This window comes from Nerophis lumbriciformis, linkage group LG06 (genome assembly GCF_033978685.3).
Source record: "Nerophis lumbriciformis linkage group LG06, RoL_Nlum_v2.1, whole genome shotgun sequence".
NCBI lineage: Eukaryota > Metazoa > Chordata > Actinopteri > Syngnathiformes > Syngnathidae > Nerophis > Nerophis lumbriciformis.
The window spans coordinates 44,826,858-44,851,511 of record NC_084553.2 but is presented as its reverse complement, the minus strand read 5'-3'; the positions used below and the strand labels follow the sequence as shown (position 1 = coordinate 44,851,511).

Sequence of the window (24,654 nt, the reverse complement as noted above, 5' to 3'; positions counted from 1 at the left end):
GTTCTTGTTATTTGTTAGTTGCTAACAGCTGAGACGTGTGTGAACTCAGGTAACATGCTTTCTTTCTGTATCAGAATATGATGAAGCGTAAGTAATTACACATACTGATATGCTAAAGGTCTTACGTCTTGTATGTGCATACAAATGTTTTAAATTAAAACATTTTCTGAGGTTATATTTCTCCTCTTTTGTTAATAACAATTTTTGTACAATCTTGGGTAGCAGGTTATAATTTGCTTTGTACATAATTTTAGCTGTTTGCAAATTCACTATATGGTTGAATTTCAATATTTTTGATTTAATAAATAAAGTGTTTGTTTGTTCTCTATATCCAACATTTTGTATTATTCTAATTATTTTTTTCTGTAACATGGTTAGTGAATGTAGAGTACTTTTGTAGTTATTTCCCCATATTTCTACACAACAACTCAGATACGGTAACACTAGCGAGCAGTAGAGAATATGGAGTGATTTTTGGCCTAGAACATGTTTTGCGTTATTCATTTTTATTATTATTATCATAAGTCATTATTGAAATATTTCTTGCCACCTTGTGTTGTATATGTTTTATATGAGATTTCCAGTTCATTTGATCATTTATTATTACACCCATAAATTTGATTTCAGTTACTCTTTCAATGTCTAGTCCGTCCATTTGTATTTGTGTCTGACTTTCTCTTCTACTGTTACCAAATAGCATTATTTTAATTTGACTGAGATTCAAAGATAGTATTTGTCAAACCATCTTTTTAATCTGTTCATTTCTTCTGTTAATATTTGTATTAGTTTCTGTGAGTTCTCTCCTGAATAAAAGGCAGTCGTGTCATTGGCAAATAATACTAACTTTAAGTCCTATGTGACTCTACAGATGTCGTTTATATAGAGATTGAACAATTTCGGTCCCAGAATTGATCCCCTGGGACCAAAGATATCTCCAGTGCTGTTGACATACGTTCACTTATTTTCACAAATTGCTTCCTGTTGGTTAAGTAACTTCTTATCCAGTTCAAGACGAGCCCTCTGATTCCATATCGTTCTAATTTATTAATTAAGATATTATGATTAATTGTGTCAAATGCTTTTGTTAGATCTATAAATACTGCTGCTGCACACTGTTTGCCATCTATTGCATTGGTTATTTCCTGTCATTTTTAATTAATGTCATTGACGTTGAAATGTTAGCCCTGTAGCCGTATTGGTTCTCTGCAAGTGTTCCACATGTATTAATTAATTCGTCCAATCTGTTGTTGAATATTTTTTTAATGATTTTAGAAAATTGTGGCAGTAAAGAATGAGGTCTGTAATTTGTTAATTGGTGTTTGTCTCCAGTCTTATAATTTGGAACAACTTTAGCCATTTTCATTTTGTTTGGAATTTTGAAATCATAGATTGCTAACATATGTTAAAGGCTCTGAAATTTCTTCAATAACTTTTAGATACTTAACTTTCATATCTATTTGGACACAGTCAGTTGAGGTCTTGGATTTACATTTCTTTACAATTTTAATTATTTTTTTCTTTTGTCACATTAACAAGAAACATCGAGTTGGGATTTCTGTCTATGGTGTCATTCATGTCCTCAACTGACCCAGAATCTGGGAACTTTTCCTCTAGATTTGGACCAATATTTACAAAGTACTTATTGAAGCTCTCAGCTACTTCCTGCATATTGTCACTTTTTACATTTTCGTTAAAGAGGTACTGGTGGTAATCCTTTTTAGCAACATTTTTAATAATACTATTATGATGCCCCATGTTAATCTCATATTGTTTTTGTTCCTGTCTAATAAATAACCATCATATTATTTTCTACATGTTCGTAAGATGTTGGTTAGCTTGTTTTTACACGTTTTGTACTTATTTTCTGCATCTATTGATTTGTGTGTTATAAATATTTTTTTCAATGTATACTTCTTAGTGCAAGCATTTAACAATCCCTGTCATCCATGGTTGATGGTTCATGGTATTTTTTTGCTTCTTACTGAGTTGTTTCAGTGGACAATGTTTGTCATAAAGCATCATGAAAGTATAAAAAAAATTACCATAAGCATCATCCAACTTTGATCACTCAGGTCATTCTTAAAAGCAATCATACTTTCCTCTGTGCATATTCTTCGAAATATATTTTTGTCAGCAATGTTTTTCTTCTTATAGTTTCCGTCATAGATTGTGAAAACCTGGTAGTTGATCACTTATATCAGATGTTAGCAAACCACTTGTTGTATTATATTTAAAATCATTTGTAAATATATTATCAAGAAGTGTGGCACATTGCCCTGTGATTCTACTTGGTCTTGTGATTTTAGGATACAAACCCATACTGAACATTGTGTCAATGAAGTCGTCAATAATTTTATGCCTATTTGGGTTCAGGATAGAGATGCGCGGATAGGCAATTTATTTCATCCGCAACCGCGTCAGAAAGTCGTCAACCATCCGCCATCCACCCGATGTAACGTTTGATCAGAACTGCACCCGCCCGCCATCCGCCCGTTGTTATATATCTAATATTAATTTAAAAAAAAAAAAAAGGGTGAAAACTACACGAATTGCACCTTGTGCAGACAAGATTTTTCGATAGGACACGGAGGAATTAGCGATGTAAAAGACCACGTTGGGACAAAAAAACAAGTCTAATGCCGTTGCTAGCGATACAAGTGGAAAACTTTCAACGTTTTTCTAGATGATAAATCCTGCATCTCACCTGGACAGAAGAAGTGTGAGTAGGTATTCCAACAAGTTGGTACTAGGGTTGTACGGTATACCGGTATTAGTATAGTACCGCGATTCTAATGAATCATATTCAGTACTACACCGCCTCTGAAAAGTACCGGTCCGCACCCCCCCCCCCTGTGCCCTCGTCGTCGTCACGTCGTGTCATTGCTTCTAAATCACTAAACCTTGTCTCCATGGCGACACATAAAGTACGTTTCTAACAAGTATCGGCGTCAAAATGTAAACAAACGCCATTGATGGATCTACACCTAACATCGACTGTAACGATACCAAGGTAGTCGATACCACTATGATTACGTCAATATTTTTTGGCATCACAACATCTTCTTTCGTTTTCTTTAAATTCATATTATGTTTATAAAATTTAGGAAATATGTCCCTGGACACATGAGGACTTTGAATATGACCAATGTATGATCCTGTAACTACTTGGTATCTAATTGATACGTAAATTTGTGGTATCATCCAAAACTAACGTAAAGCATCCAAACAACAGAAGAATAAGTGATTATTACATTTTAACAGAAGTGTAGATTGAACATGTTAAAAGAGAAAATAAGCAGATATTAACAGTAAATGAACAAGTAGATTAATAATTCATTTTCTACCAATTGTCCTTAATAATTTTGACAAAATGATAGAATGGAAAATTACACAATATGTTACTGCATATGTCAGCAGACTAAATTAGGAGCCTCTGTTTGCTTACTTACTAATAAAAAACAAATTTTCTTGTATGTTCACTGTTTTATTTAAGGACAAACTTGCACAAGGAAATATATGTTTTACGTACCCTAAGATTTGTTGTTAAAATAAAGCCAATAATGCAATTTTTTGTGGTCCCCTCAATTTAGAAAAGTATCGAAAAATATCGAAATAATTTTGGTACCGGCACCAAAATATTGGTATCGGGGACAACACTAGTTGGTACGTTTTGACAGCCATTTAGAGCCAGAAACTGGCGAGAATGAAATGAAAATACGCTTACGGACAAAATCACGGCAACAAGTGGCCGAAATGACTTTCCTCTGCCGGGTGGCGGGGCTCTCCCTTGGAGATAGGGTGAGAAGCTTGGTCATTCAGGAGAAGCTGTAAGCCGCTGCTTCTCCACATCGAGAGGAGTCAGATGAGGTGGTTTGGGCATCTAGTCAGGATGCCTCCCGGACGCCTCCCAAGGGAGGTGTTTAGGGCACGTCCGACCGGTAGAGGCCACGGGGAAGACCCAGGACATGTTGGGGGGAATATGTCTCCCGGCTGGCCTGGGAAGACCTCGGGATCCCCTGGGAGGAACTAGACGAAGTGGCTAGGGAGAGAGAAGTCTGGGCTTCTCTGCTTAGGCTGCCGCTCCCGACCCCACCTCGGATAAGCGGAAGAAGATTGATGGATGGATGTACATGTTACCAGGACTTTGTGTTATCTATTTTAGCTTCTTAAGAGTCCAAAACGGCTCTCAATTAGACCCATTGCAGTTTAATGAATAACACTAAATTAGGCAGCATTAATATCTTTGAGGAGGCAGATGTCATTAGATAGCTAATGAAGTGGTCTTAAAATTAGCCATCTACATTTCAATGCAAAATGTGTGTGGGTTGATGCTCTGAACTAGAACTGTCCAACATGCTAAAACCTACCACTCAGGGGGATAAAGCGGGGACGTGTGTGTGTGTGCGTGGGGGGCGGGGGGTCACATGACTGCGCTTCTTTGCGCGAGCAGTGTGTCTATCCAAGCAAGTACGCGCCTTCTCTTGTGCACGCGCACACTTCCACCCTAGCATAGAGCGTTTGGGGCTCTCTCCTGGCGTGGACACTCTTGGTTGCATTCCAGCCTTCAACGTGCGTGCGGTTTCTTTTTAGGAGCCTGTCTTTTGTTGGGATTGGGAAACGGGAAAGAGGAGGAGGGGGGGTCCTCTCTCAAAGATTTTATTAGTGAAGGGAGCAGAGGATTGTTCCCCATCATCAAGTGTGACTGCATCTCGGTGGAAGAGCGGGGAGGGAGAAAATGTAAGCAGCGGCAGTGCGCGTCTTGCCGGGGCTGCAACATGCAGAAGGGCATGCGGCTCAATGATGGCCATGTCACCTATCTGGCACTGCTGGCCAAGAAGGACGGAACCAGGAGGGGATGCCTGAGCAAGAAGAGCTCAGACAACACCAAATGGCACTCCAAGTGGTTCTGCTTGCTGCAGAACATGCTCTTCTATTTTGAAAACGACTCCAGCTCGCGCCCCTCTGGACTCTACTTGCTGGAGGGCTGCGTTTGCGACAGAGCACCTTCGCCTAAACCCCCTGTCTCTGCCAAGGAATGCCTGGAGAAGCAGGTAGGAATATATTTTTGGGATGGGGTTGTATGTGCATGTAAACAATTTCCATGCTTTCAAGAATAACCACCAAGCTTAACTGGGAGAACACTTAAACTTGCTGTCATGTACTTTTTTCTGCATCTAATCCTGATTGCTGAGGCATTGCTTTTGAGGCTCACTTGAAACTGGATACAAAACTTTTAGTTTGGACTGCCACCTGGTGGAGACTGGCTGCCCCTGCCCTGCAGTTTTGACGTATTGATTTTAACTCCATGTCTTGATATTAATAGCATCCTACCTTGGCAACTGCGTCTGCTCGCTTTGTGGCGACATGATTTAACTGATATAGCTCTTACATTAGTACCACACACAATAAGATACTCCTACTCGTTTCAAATGTGTTTCTTCATTCCTAAAGGAATGGAAAGTACTAGTTTGATGCAATGCTTGGTTGCAAGCAAAGTGAAACATTTGGGAGGTTGGAGGAGTCAAGAAGGCTGCTGCTGCTGTTGATGATGAGGAGGATCTTAAAACAAGCTGATGATGCAGTCGGCCTAAGTAAAATGTGCCCTGCCAGTTGCAGTCTTCTGCAGCTATAACCCCTGGAAAAGAATTATAGAGTCAGAAGACTTAGAGGATGTTTAGTCATTTGTTCAATGTTTAGATAACAGACATGAAACAAACTATAGTCACTTCAAATGGCAATATTCTGGCTATCAAAACACTACAAGAAATCAAGAAAATAAACTGTGGTAGTCAACAACAGTTTTATTTAGAACAAGCAGAGTAAAACAATATGGAATCACTTAATTCTGAGGGAAAAAATAATCACCTTATAGGTACTTAATTTCCAAAGTGAACACATGCATCAGAATACATCTGTTCATTAGTCTGCAGTTAGAAAGGAGTTTTCACACCTGGGAGAGCTGTTGCACCAGGTGGATTGACATGAATCATGTCTCCAACACAAGAGATGTCAAATACATTTAACAAAGGAGATGATTATCAAACTTCTTCAAGGAGGTAACTCATCACGCAATGTTGCAAATGATGCTGATTGTTCACAGTCAGCTGTGTCTAAAATCTGAACCAAGTACAAACAACATGGGAAGGTTGTAAAATGGAAGAAACCTGGTAGACCAAGGAAAACATCAACACATCAAGACAGAAAACAGAGCAATATGTCTTGAAAACAGACAATGCAACAAATGAAGAACAAATGTGCAGAAATGTGACTGAACTGTAAGAAACCGCCTCAAAGGTTTAAATACAGAAAAGCCAAACGAAAGCCACCATGAACATCTACCGGTAAACTGAAAAAAACAAGGTTCCAATGGTCTAAGGCAGGGGTCGGGAACCTTTTTGGCTGAGAGAGCCATGAAAGCCAAATATTTCAAAATGTATTTCCGTGAGAGCCATATAATATTTTTTAACACTGAATACCACTAAACTAAGGCTGCAGCTAACGATTATTTTTCTATCGATTAATCTATAGATTATTTTTTTTCGATTAATCGGTTAATCTATAGATTATTTTTTCGATTAATCTATAGATTATTTTTCCTTTAACCGATTATTTTTTTTTATTTAAAATGAAGATGAAAAAATAAATTTAGGCCAGTTTTTTCAAAAGGCATGACTTATTTAAAAAAAAAAAAAAAGTATGGCCACTCAGTCAACATTGACAACAACATGACAAAATATTCTGTAACAATGTAAACATTTAAAACTTTTAACATTTAACAAAATTAAAAGTAGCTTATTTGCTTTTTAATGTGGAAACATAAAAGTAAAACATCCAGTGCAAATCTTAATATTCTGCAATAGTATAAGCATTTCAAAAGTAAAAGTATTGCTTATTTTGCTTTAAAATGTACAAAAATAAAGATAAACATCCAATACAAAAAAGTGCAAAACGAAATATTCTGTAACAGTGTAAACATTTCAACAAAAGTAAAATTATTGCTTATTTTGCTTAATAACACAACAGTGATAGTATGATTAAAGTGAAAGTTAATTGTTCGTTTGTACATAGTATGATTAAAGTGAAAGTTAATTGTTCGTTTGTACATAGTATATGTAACTGTTAATGTTGTACGCGCCTCTCAGAGCGAAACGGTGTTTTAGTTTATGAATTTACAACGCAGATACAAATGACACATTCATGTTTTTGTGTAATGATGACAACGTATACTCACGCGGACGATTGACTAGTTGATGGTGATGGCAAGAACGCTGTCGGGTGTTTTCTTTTCAAATGTTCGTTCATAGCCGTTGTGCTGCTATGATAGGCCATTTCCACTTGACACAGTGTGCATACAACAACTGTCAAGAGTTTTGCTTTTTTTGCTGTGCTTATCCCACACTTGAAGGGATGTACCAATGCTGAATGTGGCTTCTGGATTTCACTCGAAAGACCAGACCGTAGTTACTTTTTCCTTTTATTTTCCTTTAGTTTGCAACAGTTTTTCCAACGAAGAAACAGCTTATTTTTTCTTCTTTAGTCTTTTTAGCAGTCTTTAGCAGTGTTAGTAGATTTGAGTAGACTTTAGTTTCTTTAGCTGTCATTAGCTGTCTTTAGTAGCCTTTAGTAGCCTTTAGCTTCTTTAGTAGCCTTTAGCTTCTTTAGTAGGTGAAAAACCTTTAAGGACAAAACACCACAAGATTAACATGCTGTAAAAAATCAATCAATTATCAATCCCATAATTTACAATTATTAATTAGGCAATCAAACTCTTAACCATTAAACAAGTGCAAGAAAATGGACACATCTTTTCCCTTTAAGTTAAAACAGATTTTAAATAAATTGTCTCAACATAAATGCACCAAGATACATATAAAATACATTTAAACCCAGAAACACAATAGATAAATGCAGCAGAAAACCCAATATGCAAATACATAAATACCTAACCAATTAACCACCTATTTAGATACATATTTAAAATCCATATTCAATATAAATATATTATTAAATTAGCAGTGAAACACTCAATCTTAAACGCTGTCTACTGGTAGAAAAATGCCCCTTTTTCTATGCCCTCCAACACAGTTAAATCCAACACTTTAAGTTGAGCGACTTAACCCTCCTGATGAAGCAAACTGCTCCAACATTTATCAAACTAAGAAAAGAATATCAACACTTCCTTACTAAACAACAGTTACACAAAACACCGTGTGTATTTAGCCTCCAGACTAAGCACGCTACATGCACCCCCCCCCCCCCCCCCCCCATCTCACCAGCGCAACAGGTGCGCCACACCCACAAAGAGAACTAAAGTGCAATCTTACCGGCTGTCCGTTCAGCTATTGGTTTTGGTACACTTTTGGCACAACTCTGGGTATTCTGTAACGAACTAAACCTTTTTCCACTCTGCGCTGGCGTCTTTTGTACTCCTTGATTTGACACAGCGGTCTAATTACTGGGCTCGCGCACCAGCAGATGAGACGGGAGCGCGCCGCGGTATACCTGCGCGTGAACGTAAACTGATCGGTTCTGATCATATAAGCCGACTGGCCGAAATAATGCCGAATTATATACATTTCCTGGGGTTGCCTAGGTGAATAGGGATGCGGATGTGCTCTAAGATAAAATATAATTTTATTAAGTTGAGTTTGGCTGGTTGCTAAACAGCCACGGTTGCGAGCTCGCGCGTCAGCTGACGAGACAGCTGTTCGCCGCTACAACATTATTAGGCCGTTTATTGAAATACTACCACACTTTTGACGACTTTTGGCGTGCTTTTTTTCCCTCGCTCGCACCGCTCGCATCGTCTGCTTTGCGCTCCGCCATGACGGTAGTGTGACGTAAATATGCGATGCATCGACGCGCAAAAACGGCGTCGACGTATTTACGTAACCGACGACGCGTCGTTTCAGCCTTACACTAAACAATTAAACATTTTTAAGTAAGACCAACATTTTTAGAGTATAATAAGTCTCTTATTCTTTTTAATAACATTGTTATTCTAAAGCTAACCAATAATAAATATAATACTTCTTACCATTAATGCGACTTCCTGAACAGGTGCGATAGAAAACGGATGGATGGATTAAAATGCATGAGAATGTATTATAATTTGAACGTTATTTTCAACACTGTGATTACCAGCGGAATGATTAATTACTTATAGTGTTAAGCAATGTCAGCTAAGATTTATCTGTGAGCCAGATGCAGTCATCAAAAGAGCCACATCTGGCTCTAGAGCCATAGGTTCCCTACCCCTGGTCTAAGGCAAAGCAATTGCTGACTATGGATGACTGGATGAAAGTTACTGTATATTCAGTAATGAATCACAAATCTGCTTTAGGCAAGGTGAAGATGCTGGAACTTATGGTGCTGTTCCAATGACATTTTTGAAGACGACTGCCTGAAGAAAAGATGCTAATTTCCACAGTCATTGGTGGTAAGGGGCTGAATGTCAGGTAATGGCACTGGGAAGATGGTTGTCCTCACGTCTTCAGTAAATGCACAAGTTTACATAGGCATTTTGGTCACTTTTCTTATTCCATTAATCAATACGATGTTTGAGGATGATGACGATGGATGAATGGATGGACATAATTTTTCAAGATGATATTGCATCTTGCTGTAGAGCAAAAACTGTAAAAACTTTCATTGAAGAAAGATACATAAGGTCAATGTCATAAATAGTCTGGCTCGCAATCCAATTGAAAATCTGTGGTGGAAATTAAATAAAATGGTCCATGACAAGATTCCTACCTACAAAGCTGATCTGACAACATCAATCAGAGAAAGTTGGAGCAAGATTGATGGAGTGTATTGTTTGTCATTCATTAAGTCCATGCCTCACAGACTGCAAACTGTTATAAAAGCCTGAGGTGGTGCAACAAAGTACTAGTGGTGTGGTATCTTGTTTTTTTGACTCCATATTTTCTCTCAGAATTGAATGAGTCCTTATTTTATTTCACTCTGCTTGATCAAAAAATATATTTATGATTTATTTTAGTATTTCTTAAAACCAGAAAGTTGCCATTTGAAATTACTACAGTTTAGTGTTTTTATTATCTGTGTTTTTTTTGTTTTTTTTTACAAATATACAAAACTGAATGAACAACCTCCAAAACTGGTGATTCCATATTTTTTTCCAGGGTATGTATAAAGAAATAAAGACAAAAAGTCATATGGCTCATTTCAATTTAGACACTAAACAGAATCATTCGTGTCCTCATTAGAGTAGTAAAATAAATAGGAAAGCTGATGCAATTTATATAAGTAGGCCTACTGAACACTACAAAAGAAAGCTGCATTGAGGGGAAGAACAATTCTGTACACTATATGGTCAGGGTGTTTAATTACTCAACTAAAACTACAAGGTATCTATTAGGGCACTTTTTCCACTGAGAGCTACATACACAAAAACTAAAGGATGCAGTGCCATTTTGGTATTGCTTACTTTTTATTTTTAATTAGAGTAAAACTACTTAAGTATATACAGTAGGTCTAGTTTTGCCAAGCGGTATAGCATATTTAGAAAATAAACATTCAATATTTAAACTTTTTCTTTCTAATGTTGCCCTTATTTCCTTTCATAAAGTATCATCTTTAAATTTATCTAAAGAATATTATCCAAAGGGCAAAAAATATCAAGCTACCAGGATGCAATTTGGGCACAGAAAAAGGTGTTTATTAGGGAGAAGCGTTTTTACAATATTACATATTTGTCATGTGGTTTTATATTAAGTAATTCTATCCATCTTCTTCCGCTTATCCGAGGTCGGGTCGCAGGGGCAGCAGCCTAAGCAGGGAAGCCCAGACTTCCCTCTCCCCAGTCACTTTGTCCAGCTCCTCCCGGGGGATCCCGAAGCGTTCCCAGGCCAGCTGGGAGACATAGTCTTCCCAACGTGTCCTGGGTCTTCCCCGTTGCCTCCTACCGGTCGGACGTGCCCTAAACACCTTCCTAGGGAGGCGTTCGGGTGGCATCCTGACCAGATGCCCGAACCTCCTTTACTTTATTTTGAGCTCCTCCTGGATGACAGAGGTTCTCACCCTATCTCTAAGGGAGAGCCCCGCCACCCAGCGGAGGAAACTCATTGCAGCCGCTGGTACCCGTGATCTTGTCCTTTCGGTCATAACCCAAAGCTCATGACCATAGGTGAGGATAGGGACGTAGATCGAGCGGTAAATTGAGAGCTTTACCCTCCGGCTCAGCTCCTTCTTCACGACAACAGATCAATACAGCGTCCACATTATTGAAGACGCTGCACCGATCCGCCTGCCGATCTCACGATACACTCTTCCCTCACTCGTGAACAAGACTCCAAAGTACTTGAACTCCTCCACTTGGGGCAAGATCTCTTCCCCAAGCCGGAGATGGCACTCCACCCTTTTCCAGGCGAGAACCATGGACACGGACTTGGAGGTGCTGATTATGATTATTAAATAACTACATTCAAAATAATATATTACAATTTAATACATGTGAGATAAATATAATGTATACTTTTAAGAGGTGTCGATTTTCAAATGTATCTCGATTCTTACTTGTAACATTTCTTAATCAGTTAAAAAAAAATCAAAAATCGATTAAAAAAAAAAGAAGTTTTGAATCGAGAATTCATTCTGAATCAAACTGTTATCCCCAAGAATTAAATCGAATCGAATCATGTGGTTCCCAAAGAATTACAGCCCTAATATTTGTATTAGCAATTGTCTGGATTAAAATATAAGATATTGCTTTAGATTTCCCAATGAGTAACTATTTTTGAGTCAGTGTTTTGTAGCTTTTGGAATTTTACAGATTCCACGTCTGTGTGTCTGTGTGTCTGTGTTGTGATAATGATGTCTACGGCGACACATGTAAGTAATTAGACAGTGGCACTGTATATACTTTTTGGCAAGGTAAAAAAACATGTTTCCTATTTGAGCTGCAGTCTTTATGACATCATGTTTAATACATCTCAGTAGATGTCATGAGTTTGTGCAGGTGTTCCTAATGTTGAGGTCATTGATTGCATTGTATCTGCACGCAAAAAGAATAGATTTCAACCCATAACAAGAAAGTTTAAATATGATTTGAATAAAAAGCATCACCACTTGATGTTGTTGACAACTCTTCTTCAAAACTTTGTCATGCAAAGCGTGTCAGGACAAGACCTTTGTCTTGGGGAGGAGGTATGAGCTGATGACATGTAAGGTGACAGCTGCTCATGCAGGCTGCTCCACTCCATTTATTTTAGCAGTGATTAAATGCATTTGAAAGGCTTCAATTAGCATCACACTGTCTTCTGTTTCCCCATGTGTTTCTTGCAACAGGAATAAATTTGCTCTGTTTTGCATTATTGGTGTGACAATGACTGTTTTTGTTAATGTGTGTGTGTGTTTTATGTGATACATACAGTAGGTGGCTACAGTCAATGTAATGTACTAGGAAAAGTACTGTATTCTCACTGCGGTGCTTTTACACTCGCAGTTTAGCTTGTCAGTCAGGTATGAATGAACACACAAAAACAGCTGTTGTTAGAAAGATTTTGCAACTTCTACACCAGAACCGCTACTTATAAATAATTAATTTCCTAACAAATACACCACATAGTGGTTTGACCCAATAAATCGAATTGACTTGTCAAACAACTTAAGTTCTACAAAACACCAACTGTGACTTAATAGTGTTGTAGCCCAATCACCACCAAATTTGGTAAAACCTATTAGGAGACTGACAAGCACGTGTGTAAAATTTGATCATGATTAGATATAAAACATGGCCACCATAAGCCAAAACGCCTTTACAGGGGCACAAGCAGGATTAAGCAATTAATTGCCAATAAGTCATTGACCATTTGTTCAATTATTATACAACTTTGAGGATATCTGTAATATATGTATACTCGCATGTCTTTCAAAGTGTTTTACCGCATCTACAAATGTCATTTCAAATGAATCCACCATACGGTACTGTGTCCATGTTAAAACTTCAGCATCATCACAAAGTGCAGATGCAGTGGTATCTCCACTTAAGAGTGCCTCAATTTAACAGTGTTTTGAGATAAGAGGAGTCTCTGAGCTAATTTTATGCTTAAAGTTGCAAGCAAAATTTTGAGTTATACGCATCCCTGCCATTAGTTGGTGTAGCAAATGCCACAGTGAACCCCGTAAGACCCTCTCTAAACATTTGGTCTTACTCTCTAGGGATCAACATAACTTTGTTTCCCAACCATGGGAAGAAAGAAAGTGAAAAGAACAGTGTTGAGAAGAAGAAGTGGATGATATTCATTAAATGAAAAAAAGAAATCCTCAAAAACATGATCCGAGCGTTTCGCCGACTTGAGCGTATCACTAATAGTCTGAAGTACAAACCCTGTTTCCATATGAGTTGGGAAATTGTGTTAGATGTAAATATAAACGGAATACAATGATTTGCAAATCCTTTCCAACCCATATTCAATTGAATGCACTACAAAGACAAGATATTTGATGTTTAAACTCATAAACTTTATTTTTTTTTTGCAAATAATAATTAACTTAGAATTTCATGGCTGCAACATGTGCCAAAGTAGTTGGGAAAGGGCATGTTCACCACTGTTTTACATCACCTTTTCTTTTAACAACACTCATTAAACGATTGGGAACTGAGGAAACTAATTGTTGAAGCTTTGAAAGTGGAATTCTTTCCCATTCTTGTTTTATGTAGAGCTTCGGTCGTTCAACAGTCCAGGGTCTCCTCTGTCGTATTTTACGCTTCATAATGCGCCACACATTTTCGATGGGAGACAGGTCTGGACTGCAGGCGGGCCAGGAAAGTACCCGCACTCTTTTTTTACGAAGCCACGCTGTTGTAACACGTGCTGAATGTGGCTTGGCATTGTCTTACTGAAATAAGCAAGGGCGTCCATGAAAAAGACGGCGCTTAGATGGCAGCATATGTTGTTCCAAAACCTGTATGTACCTTTCAGCATTAATGGTACCTTCACAGATGTGAAAGTTACCCATGCCTTGGGCACTAATGCACCCCCATACCATCACAGATGCTGCCTTTTGAACTTTGCGTCGATAACAGTCTGGATGGTTCGTTTCCCCTTTGGTCCGGATGACATGATGTCGAATATTTCCAAAAACTATTTGAAATGTGGACTCGTCAGACCACAGAACACTTTTCCACTTTGCATGAGTCCATCTTAGATGATCTCGGGCCCAGAGAAGCCGGCGGTTTTTCTGGATGTTGTTGATAAATGGCTTTCGCTTTGCATAGTAGAGCTTTAACTTGCACTTACAGATGTAGCGACAAACTGTATTTAGTGACAGTGGTTTTCTGAAGTGTTCCTGAGCCCATGTGGTGATATCCTTTAGAGATTGATGTCGGTTTTTGATACAGTGCCGTTTGAGGGATCGAAGGTCACGGTCATTCAATGTTGGTTTCCGGCCATGCCGCTTACGTGGAGTGATTTCTCCAGATTCTCTGAACCTTTTGATGATATTATGGACCGTAGATGTTGAAATCCCTAAATTTCTTGCAATTGCACTTTGAGAAACGTTGTTCTTAAACTGTTTGACTATTTGCTCACGCAGTTGTGGACAAAGGGGTGTACCTCGCCCCATCCTTTCTTGTGAAAGACTGAGCATTTTTTGGGAAGCTGTTTTTATACCCAATCATGGCACCCACCTGTTCCCAATTAGGGGTTGGGATATGATAAGCATCTGCTTCATCCAACCCCTTTTCAAGCCTGCCAAAATGTGAAAAAAAAAAAAAAAAAAAAGTGTGTTGTTGTACTGTGCAGGTTTGAAATAAATACTTCAATTCAATTCAATTAGCCTGCACACCTGTGGGATGTTCCAAATAAGTGTTTGATGAGCATTCCTCAACTTTATCAGTATTTATTGCCACCTTTCCCAACTTCTTTGTCACGTGTTGCTGGCATCAAATTCTAAAGTTAATGATTATTTGCAACAAAAAAAAATGTTTATCAGTTTGAACATCAAATATGTTGTCTTTGTAGCATATTCAACTGAATATGGGTTGAAAATGATTTGCAAATCATTGTATTCCGTTTATATTTACATCTAACACAATTTCCCAACTCATATGGAAACGGTGTTTGTAGAATGAGTCTAAAGCCAGAATGTTCAAATAAATATCTAAACGGCGGACATTTATCCATGAAAATGTGGAAAAGTTGCTGATGGTGTGTTTGACAGAGTAGCAGCCGGAAGGAGATACCGTAGAAGTCCACTCTCCAAAGTAAATGCTGTACACCATTATTATATTACTTCAAAAAACTACCGGTACTATAGTTGTTAGCGGTACATTTTACTGTACTGTTTTTGTACAATATTTCTTATCCAAAAGTTTGTTTTCCCTTTTAAAAGGCATGTTACTTGTTAAGACATTGTTGTTTTAGGCACCATTAAAATGTATGTTTAATTCAATTCAATGGGAGACATTGATTTGACATACAAGTGTTTCGAGTTAAGAGCTCCATCACAGAACCAAATAAGCTCTTAAATTGAGGTACTACTGTACAGGATTTTGATTGGACAGCGACAATACACAAGTCACGTCCAGTAGGCTGTTTGAATTACTGATTATTAGTATTTTTGTATATTTGCATTTATTTTAGTGTCGTCAAAAAATTTCATTTTTTTTTTCAGATTAAGCACAGGGTTGCTCTGGATTCATTTCAATTAATCACTATTCAAAATATTTTATTTTTAATCCATATTAATCCATGTTTCATATTAAGTGAGGGACGGGAACATGTTTTTACTTACGTATCTATTATTATCTTATGATTAACGTTTAACATCATGTTCATGTTAACAAAAAACTGTCTTAATAAACATTCATTCACATTAATGTGGTCCTGTTACTACTATGACCTTTCATGATATTATTGTGGTATTTTATGATAGAAACGCACATTTTCTGCTGAGTTTGCATTATACTTTGTTGTGACTGCTCCAGCATGGGTTTTTTGTACTCAAATTTCCCATTTAGAGGGCAAACGTGGTGTTTAGCATCTGTTTAGTCTGTTACTATCAGATCAACAGCCTATTTGCACATGGCTGACAGTAACAAACATGCTGAGACTGTGTTTCAGTATTATCAAAGTCAAAATCAGCTTTATTGTCAATTCTTCACATGTACTAGACATACAAGGAATCGAAATTACGTTTATGCTCCTAAAATCTGACATAGTCTAATATGTATGACAGACCCCAATGTTGGCAATGTTCAAACACTTTTATTTAATTGTGCACATGACAACTGAAAGTATTTTATAAACACTATTTGATTGATTTTAATTTTAAATTATGATTGTTTTTATGAAGATTTTATTTTCAGATTGTTGCCCTCTTTTGCTCTTTTCTGAAAAGCCCTTTAAATTACCTTGTGAAAGAATTGTGCTCTATAAATAAACGTGCCTTGCCTTGCCTTACTTGGACAAACTGCCTGAAATGCCAGATAAATTCCAGGGATTTTGAGTAATTTTGCCCTGCAAATGGGTTAATTGCATTAAAAAATGTTATCACATTATTAACGATGATGGATTAATCCACATCAATGCATTAATATTGACAGCCCTGGTATTTAAATACATTTGAAAATCAAATCCCCATTCTGCATTCCATAAATTAATAAAGAAAGAAAAACAGTGCAGAGTGGCCACTGTGTACCACACCATGTATTTTTCAAATGTGTGATACCTGCACACTTTGCAGCACACATGCAGCTGTCAACAGTGCCTATGCCTGTGATGCAATGAGTTAAGTCTATACACTGTATGTCTAACCCATGAGAAGCCCATGTTGAAGCAACTTTAACTGAGCGGGTAATTAGGTGAAATGAGGACAGGGAGTGGAATCAATGCTGCAGGTGTCTGAGGGCATGCAGATTTCTAAAAAGAACGACGCTCGAGTCGATGAGCGAGGCTGCAGAGGTCTTGTGAGGCGACACTACACCGCAGCTCGAGCATTAAACGAGTTACATATGCAGATGCTGTGTCTGTGCGTGTGTTTGTGTATGTCAAAGCCACAGGAGGAAGGGCCATGCGAGTGGACTTTATCAGTGTGTGACAGGGGAAGGGACAATGCAGTGAATCGATGCCAAGCCAACTGCCACCTTTGCAGGCATACACATGCTTTTTATAGCCTCACTCCTCGTACAAAATAAACAAAAAAAAAAAGTATCCATCCCTCCTCAACCATCGCTCCCTTCTCATTGTAGTCTTTGTAGTGTTCCACTTTCTTATTCTCCATTTAGAAGGCGAGCAATGTTTAAACCCACTGTTACTATGGCAACCCCTAATTGCATCTGAAAAAGTGCATTTGAAGGGGCCAACAAAATGTGAGAATATGAGTTGTTATTGTGCACTTACCGAAGAGACAAATGGGAGTAAAAGTGGGTCAATAAAACAAAAAGAAACCATTTTCTGTACAGCCAAGTTTGTGTAATGTTATACAATTTCATTTTGGATAGAAACTATTTATTCAAACATATTTTTTAAATTCCCTATCATCTTACATTAAGCTAATTAATTGTACAATACCTCAGGGAATTATGTTAACTGTTATATTATTTACAATATTTACTGTTTAAATTTACCCCATATTGTACTAAATTACTTTTCTTTAGCCAATCAGAAAACTGATATGACTTTCTAAATGTTACATTCCATAAGATTTTTACGCTTTTAACATTAAATAAATGCCCTTGAAATAACAAAAAATACCACTAGATAATTTTATAAATCGATTAAATAAACAGAAACATCATGGAACATTTTTTTAAGTTTATTAATATATGAACTGATCATTTACATAATTAAATCGGTCATAAAAATAAATATATTATTCTTGAAACAAATAATTAGTAATTAATACAGAATTATATTCCACAGTTTAATTAATAAATCAATTCAATACATTGTTTTACAATTAATATTTTAACTGAGAGTTGTTGGTTTTTTGCAGACAACTTTGAAAACATTATTTCAAATTTTATGCAGAAGAGCTTAAAAAGCATCAGATATACAGGAAAAGGTGATAACATGGGCCTAAATACAACTTTAAAGCGCACAAAATATAGAGGATATTGCATAAAACAAGTTAATAAATATACAAATATTTGATGTGATGAACTTTTAAGACTGGGGGTAGTTTCTATGTCGCATAGAACACACAGTAAAATCAGTAATTGGTAATTACGTGAGCAATATGTATTATTTATTGCAATTTTTTGAGGGTTTTTTTGTTGTGTTTACTTGTGTAAATGGCATCAATGAAGTGGCAGCTGGTTGCATCAGCTGTGTGCTCTTTTCATGTCTTTTATACCTTATTTTATGTTAACTTTTTGGATCTGCACTGCAACCACATATGTCCCCATTATGGGATAAATAAAGTCTATTCTATCTTATCTTGAATCATGACTGTCTGTGATAGCCATATAGTTTTTAGATGTCAGACTGATAGATCGGTTGCTGCAAAAAATTACTACTGCTAACTGTTGTTAGTGTGCATCTGCCCTTGATTATTATTTAAAACTGTATAACAACGTATCTCAAAACGTAAATGGTAAATGGGTTTTACTTGTATACTTGTTTTTCTACCTTCAAGGTACTCATAGCGCTTTGACACTATTTCCACATTCACCCATTCACACACACATTCACACACTGATGGCGGGAGCTGCCATGCAAGGCCCTAACCACGACCCATCAGGAGCAAGGGTGAAGTGTCTTGCTCAAGGACACAACGAATGTGACGAGGTTGGTAGAAGGTGGGGATCGAACCAGGAACCCTCAGGTTGCTGGCACGGCCACTCCCTCAACCGAGCCACGCCGTCCCCGTACACAATAGAAATATTGGCGCATTAAGATGGGAAACAGAAAATGTGTTATTGACAAATACTTGCGTTGCTCCTCATCAGGAAATATGAAACGTTGCTCGGCTACACGGATGATTCACTCTTGGCATTTGGGGTAGATGAAAAACCAATATAGTGGATTTTTAGGGGCTCATTTACATCAGCGCCTTTACCGTATAGAGGCTCTGTCTATTGTTGTTGCATACTGATTGAGGGGGTTTGTGAGCTCAGAAATCTTTGAGAAATAAATTTGATAATGTAACATCTTGCAGGTGTTTGTGTAAAAAATATTAGTAGCAAATACAGTATTGGTTCACAACATTTTTTTACCGAATACCATCTCAGAAAACACTTGGCTCTCTGAGTACCACTATAATGACCAACATTAAAATACAGTAGCGTAGTAGGCCTAAATATTTATTGAAAACAAAACAGAGGTTTTATTTAACAATTGTATTGAATATGTTTGGCCTCTGTAACATTATACACAGTTTGAACAGTAACAATGTGTTTGAATATTTAATTAAGTGATTATTTGGCGTACCACTAGATGGAGCCCGCGTTCCCGTAGAATCACTGCAGTAGATGACATTTGTTATGTGAAAAGAATGTTGTCTTATTGTTGTAACTATTGCAACTCCCTAACTGACGAGTTCATTGCAAAATTTCAGTGCAGTAATATTATATTTTGTCTGCCTTTTTTTTGTAATTTGTTTAATGTGTAGAAATTCCTAAATTCCGATTACATTTTTTGCAAATTCACATTATTATGGCATAATTAAAATTGTATTTACATTTTATACTGTGTAAGGCTTTAAAAAAATAATACATCTCACATAACTTGAAAAAGAAACATCTATTTGTACAGTATGCAGGATCTAAAATAAGCTAAACAGCTAATTTAGACTGTAATCAGATCTGGTGGTAATTGACTTTCCTGATGTACAGTATGTCACATGGATCTGCTATCGCTATCAAGAATCTTCATTGCAGCTATTCCCTTATTGATCTTTTGCACGGTTACATATGTTTAAATCCTAGTATTTCACTCATTAGAGAATGTGGATGACACTGATGCACATAATCGCTCAGAGCTGGGAAAATAGGAGAGTTATGAGCGCAATACACTGCTTAACCTTTTGTACAATTCTGGTGAGAACACGCTGCAGAGCTACTGCTGACAGTTTCTCCGACATGGCTGTTAATGCAACAGGAAATATTATCTCTTTCTTACTCTGTTTTCCAGTATTACTTCACTGTCACGTTCAATCACGACAACCAGAAAGCTTTAGAGCTGCGCACAGAAGATGTCAAGGACTGTGACGAGTGGGTCGCCGCCATCACACAAGCCAGGTACTTGTACAATATACCCTCATGTTGTCAAAATGTAGGTGTATGTAGATGTGTAGTAGTTTATGTCAACTTATCACACTGTGACTTTTAAAGGAGTTACTACTGCTCATTAAGCATTAGCATACGTTGAATTTTTATGAACGAATGTTGAGGAATTGCATCTTGAAACAATGGGGGCAAGTGGGGTGCACTAGCTGGCTGCGACTAAGGATGGGCAATATGGCCTAAAATTTAAATCGCGAAATATACTGCGGCATCCTGCAATAATTATATACTGTATATCACAACATATTATTTGGCCTGTAAATGATAATAGAACCATCTCAAAATGGGTTACATGGGCTCCTAATTGGGCTGTTGACATATGTGGTAACATATTGTGCTTCCTGTTGTATTATTTTATTAAATTTACTGTAATACAGTATTAAGGTTTTTGCTAATTTACTGTTAAAGGGGAACATTATCACAATTTCAGAATTGTTAAAACCATTAAAAATCAGTTCCCAGTGGCTTATTATATTTTTCGAAGTTTTTTTCAAAATTTTACCCATCACGCAATATCCCTAAAAAAAAGCTTCAAAGTGCCTGATTTTAACCACCCGTCCATTTTCCTGTGACGTCACATAGTGAAGCCAACACAAACAAACATGGCGGAAAGAACAGCAAGCTATAGCGACATTAACTCGGATTCAGACTCGGATTTCAGCGGCTTAAGCGATTCAACAGATTACGAATGTATTGAAACGGATGGTTGTAGTGTGGAGGCAGGTAGCGAAAACAAAATTGAAGAAGAAACTGAAGCTATTGAGCCATATCGGTTTGAACCGTATGCAAGCGAAAACGACACGACAGCCAGCGACACGGGAGAAAGCGGGGACGAATTCGGCGATCGCCTTCTAACCAACGATTGGTATGTGTTTGTTTGGCATTAAAGGAAACTAACAACTATGAACTAGGTTTACAGCATATGAAATACATTTGGCAACAACATGCACTTTGAGAGTGCAGACAGCCCAATTTTCATCAATTAATATATTCTGTAGACATACCCTCATCCGCGTTCTTTTCCTGAAAGCTGATCTGTCCAGTTTTGGAGTTGATGTCAGCAGGCCAGGGAAGCTAGGATCGATAGCTCGCTCGTCTGCAGGAACAAACTGCCGCCATTGCTTGCCGTGCTAGCGAGGTCCTTTGTCCCTGAATTGCTCACACACTCCGGCAGATTCAATGGGGATCTGGCGGCAGATTTCTTTGACTTTATCGTTGGAAATGCATCTGCTTTGAGTGTCGCAGGATATCCACACATTCTTGCCATCTCTGTCGTAGCAAACGTCCAATTTCTTGCCACTTTCGCATCTTTGGGCCACTGGTGCAACTTGAATCCGTCCCTGTTCGTGTTGTTACACCCTCCGAAAACACACCGACGAGGCATGATGTCTCCAAGGTACGGAAAACGGTAAAAAAAACGGAAAATAACAGAGCTGTTTTGACCCGGTGTTTGAGAAAATGGCGGATTGCTTCCTGATGTGACGTCACATTGTGACGTCATCGTTTCGAGAGCGAATATTAGAAAGGCGTTTAATTCGCCAAAATTCACCCATTTAGAGTTCGGAAATCGGTTAAAAAAATATATGGTCTTTTTTCTGCAACATCAAGGTATATATTGACGCTTACATAGGTCTGGTGATAATGTTCCCCTTTAAAGGGGAATTGCACTTTTTGGGGAATTTTACCTATCATTCACAATCCCTATGTAAAATAAGAACGCATGTTTTTTTTTTAAATGCATTCTAACTTGTAAATAAATGAGAGCAAAAGTTGCTTACATTGGAGCCTATGGGAGTCGCTCTATTCTGCTTATAAAACTCTTAAAAAACCTCTAAACATCTCCATTATTGTTTTATATATGTAATGTTGTAACAGCCATCTTGCCATCTCCGGGTCTAAATTGGCTCTCAAAGTTTACCAACTTCTCAGTTTATGTCCACACAATTTTACTATCAAGGTGAGAGGCATTATTTATGATCTAGAATTAAGTTTCACGAGCTCCGAGGCGATGCAGCAGCTCACCAGAAGTGCTGGCCAACTACCGACCGATCTCCAACCTCCCATTCCTCTCTAAGGTGCTGGAAAAGGTGGTTGCTGTTCAACTTCATGACCATCTTAAAACCAACAACATTTATGCAAAGTACCAGTCTGGTTTCCGCTCTGGCCACAGCACGGAGACTGCTCTGGTCAGGGTCACCAATGACCTGCTGATGACTGCTGATGCTGGCTCACCATCTCTTCTCATCCTCCTTGACCACACTGCAGCATTCGACACTGTTGATCATCGCATCCTCCAACACCGCCTACACTCCACCATCGGACTCTCTGATACTGCCCTAAACTGGTTCACGTCCTACCTCACCGAAAGAACAGAGTTCGTCTCTCTGGGAGAGGCAAAGTCGGACACACTCTCTGTCACCTGTGGTGTCCCTCAAGGATGAGTCCTCGGCCCTACCCTTTTCACACTCTACATGCTCCCCCTTGGCCGTGTCATCAGCCAGCACGGAATATCATTCCACTGCTATGCCGATGACACTCAACTCTACCTGAAAACAAACCCAACCCCCTCTGCAGCCCTGCCATCATCCACACTTCCAAACTGCCTGGAGGAGATATAGGCGTGGATGAAACACAATTTTCTTCAACTGAAAAGCTCCAAAACCGAAGCCATTCTAGTCGGCACCCCACATCAGACTCAGTCATACACCATCACCAGCATCACCTTCTCTGGCCACGACATTCACCTCTCATCCTCAGTCACTAATCTGGGTGTTAGAATGGACCCTCACCTGACCTTTGAGGCTCAAATAAAACAACTGTGCAAGACCTCCTTCTACCACCTCAGGAACATTGCTAAACTCCGCCCCTCACTCACTCTCTCTGATGCCAAGAGTCTCGTCCACGCCTTTGTCTCCTCCAGGCTAGACTACTGCAACGCACTTCTTGTCGGGATCCCAAGCAAGAACATCCAGAAGCTGCAATACATACAAAATAGTGCTGCTAGGATCCTGATGAGAGTGCGGAAATACGACCACATCACACCAATTCTCAAATCCCTTCAATGGCTTCCTGTTCCACTCAGGATTGAATACAAAGTCTCCCTATTAACCCACAAGTGCCTCCATGGAAATGCCCCCTCAAAGAACTACTCACCCCAAATCCTCCACACGACACCTACGCTCCGGACAGGCTAACCTCCTCCAACCTCCGAGGACAAAGCTACGAACTATGGGAGACCGGGCTTTCTGCTCTGCCGCTCCCAGTCTGTGGAATGCTCTCCCTGACCACCTGAGGGCAACTACAGACTGTGGATGCTTTTAAAAAAGGCTTAAAAACCCTTCTTTTTAAAAAGGCCTTTTTATAGATATATGCATACTAGTTCTAGCTATTAGGCTGTTCTAGTTTTTATTTAATTTTTTTATTATCTTTTTATTTATTTTTTTTCAATACACTGTAGCACTTTGAGGTTGTTTACTCAATGTAAAGTGCTTTTTACAAATAAAATCTATTATTATTATTATTATTATTACCAGCTGAGGATGTCAATACAGCAGCATGTGTAAGTTGTCTCCCTCTGTGACAAATGTAGCTAAATGTAGTCCCTTAACGTTAGTGCTTATAATAACAGTATCGCTAATACCTGATTTAAGATTCAGATCACAACATGTAAATGGAGTATTGTTGGTGGTTTTTGGATGGTTATTTATTGGGTTTTATGGTCGGAATAAATGCACTAGACACAATGACTTCATGCCTTTCATTGGCTTCATTGTATGCAGACTTTTATTTACTTTTACTTATGAATTAGAATGCTTTTTTTTTTTTTAAAAAGACATACTGTATGTGTTATTGTCTCTCATAAGGATTGTGAATTATAGGCAAAATTCTAAAATAAGTGCAATTCCCCTTTAATAGCTGGTTGCTTTCTGTTGTAACATTGTTCTGTCTACACTTCTGTTAAAGTGTACAAACCATTTATTCTTTTGTTATTTGGATACTTTACATTAGTTTTGGGCGATACTATAAATTTTGGTATCGATCCAATACCATGGGCAGTATTGGCCATAAAAATGCTGATACTGATACTTCAAAATTTTCAAAACCATTGAATGATTAATTTTTCATAACACAATTATAACCAGACAAAAACACAGGTAGGCGGTGTAAGAATATGAATTAAATATTTAATAACTTTTTTTCCCCCCCAAAGCCCACGTGTCGAGTTATTTACTGAGTTTGCAAACGATAACAAAATATTGATGTAACCACTGTAGTATTGACCATACACTGACACTAAATTTTGTATTATCACTATTGATATGTGTATCGATCCACCCACCTGTTTACAACCAAGAGCTCTAGCTTAGTGGTTAGCGGCTAACATATCCCTTTGATGGTGTATA

At 38.1% G+C, this 24,654-nt stretch overlaps 1 protein-coding gene across 2 annotated transcripts in view; it reads left to right on the top strand.

Moving 5' to 3' along the window:
* The first annotated feature begins 4,510 nt into the window (after positions 1–4,510).
* Positions 4,511–24,654, top strand: part of LOC133608843 (ras-specific guanine nucleotide-releasing factor 1-like) — a 75,487-nt gene continuing 55,343 nt past the window's right edge. For both annotated transcript variants that reach the window (XM_061964425.2, XM_061964424.2), the window contains exons 1-2: positions 4,511–5,051; positions 20,100–20,206. In XM_061964425.2, coding sequence (XP_061820409.2) covers positions 4,776–5,051; positions 20,100–20,206 — 383 coding nt within the window. In that variant the 5' untranslated portion in view covers positions 4,511–4,775. The remainder of the gene's footprint in view (positions 5,052–20,099; positions 20,207–24,654) is intronic.